This window comes from Oratosquilla oratoria, chromosome 6, assembly GCF_046742065.1.
Source record: "Oratosquilla oratoria isolate Oo_2021 chromosome 6, ASM4674206v1, whole genome shotgun sequence".
Lineage (NCBI taxonomy): Eukaryota > Metazoa > Arthropoda > Malacostraca > Stomatopoda > Squillidae > Oratosquilla > Oratosquilla oratoria.
In genome coordinates this window covers 65,782,606-65,783,615 of record NC_134782.1, presented here as the reverse complement: position 1 = coordinate 65,783,615, position 1,010 = coordinate 65,782,606, and the positions used below count along the sequence as shown (strand labels likewise).

At 50.3% G+C, this 1,010-nt stretch overlaps 1 protein-coding gene across 2 annotated transcripts in view; it reads right to left on the bottom strand.

Moving 5' to 3' along the window:
- Positions 1-739, bottom strand: part of LOC143026533 (cellular tumor antigen p53-like) — a 78,511-nt gene extending 77,772 nt beyond the window's left edge. For both annotated transcript variants that reach the window (XM_076187088.1, XM_076187089.1), the window contains exon 1: positions 1-739. This exon is cut by the window's left edge. In XM_076187088.1, coding sequence (XP_076043203.1) covers positions 1-665 — 665 coding nt within the window. In that variant the 5' untranslated portion in view covers positions 666-739.
- Positions 740-1,010: the final 271 nt, after the last annotated feature.

Below are 1,010 nucleotides of genomic sequence, written 5' to 3'. Positions count from 1 at the left end.
GGCGACGTCCTCCCCATCGAACGGAGGAACTGAGAAGACCGAATCCCGTTCGATCTCCTGACGGAGTCATGGGCGCTGTTGACGCTCGTGTAGCTTGGGAGAAGCCTCTCGTCCAGGTGCACGAGGTCCCTGAAGCTGTTTTCCGGAACCTGCGAATCAGGCTGTTGCCACAATTCCTCCCGACAACTAAACCTACCACCGGGCGACCCAGAAGCATGGGGTGGCCCTTGGGTACAAGGATCAGGCCTTCCGGGGCTCTTCCAAGGGTCTACGGAGGGGTGAATCCAGTGACTACAGCCCTCTGGACTAATCCTAGCATGGTTGCTGGAGAGGTCTACAGGGCCAGACGTCTTCGAAGATTCACTCTCTGAACCCAACACTAATACCTCAGGGGATGTCCTCGAACGTTCATGCTTCGAAGTCAACACTGAGATCTCTTGATTTACACATTTTATACTATTAGCACGACCAAACACCACCACTGGACTGCGCGTCCTCACTGTAGTCCTTCCGACCTCTTCTTCTTCCTCCAGAAGCACACTTTCCGTCGGGGTAATAAATTTTTCTCTTGAACGAAGTATAGTAGACAGTTTCTTCGACATGGTCGACGAAGAAAGGCCCCCGGTATTTTCTTGCGCCAGTTTCTCTAGATCGTTTGGGAACATTTGCCGCGACGTTTGTTACGGGGTTTGTGTCCGGCCAGCGCGATAGCACGTTCGAGAGTGAGGCTATAGTCACTCAACGCGAACTCGTTGAGGACTCAGAAAATGCCGACAACAGGTCATGTGATCAGACAGGACATGCAACTCTTGGGCAAGGGTTGTCTTCCTAAGACGTCATTCGTAATTTCCGAAGTGCCGACGAATATGTTCATTTCCTGTTTCTCAAATACATTAATACAACCAATTCTCGCGGTTTGTTTACATAACAGAGCATGTGACGAAAACGCGCGGGCTTTTCAAACTACCAAGGAACGAGTCAAAGAAAATAGGGAAGGGATAACTATAATT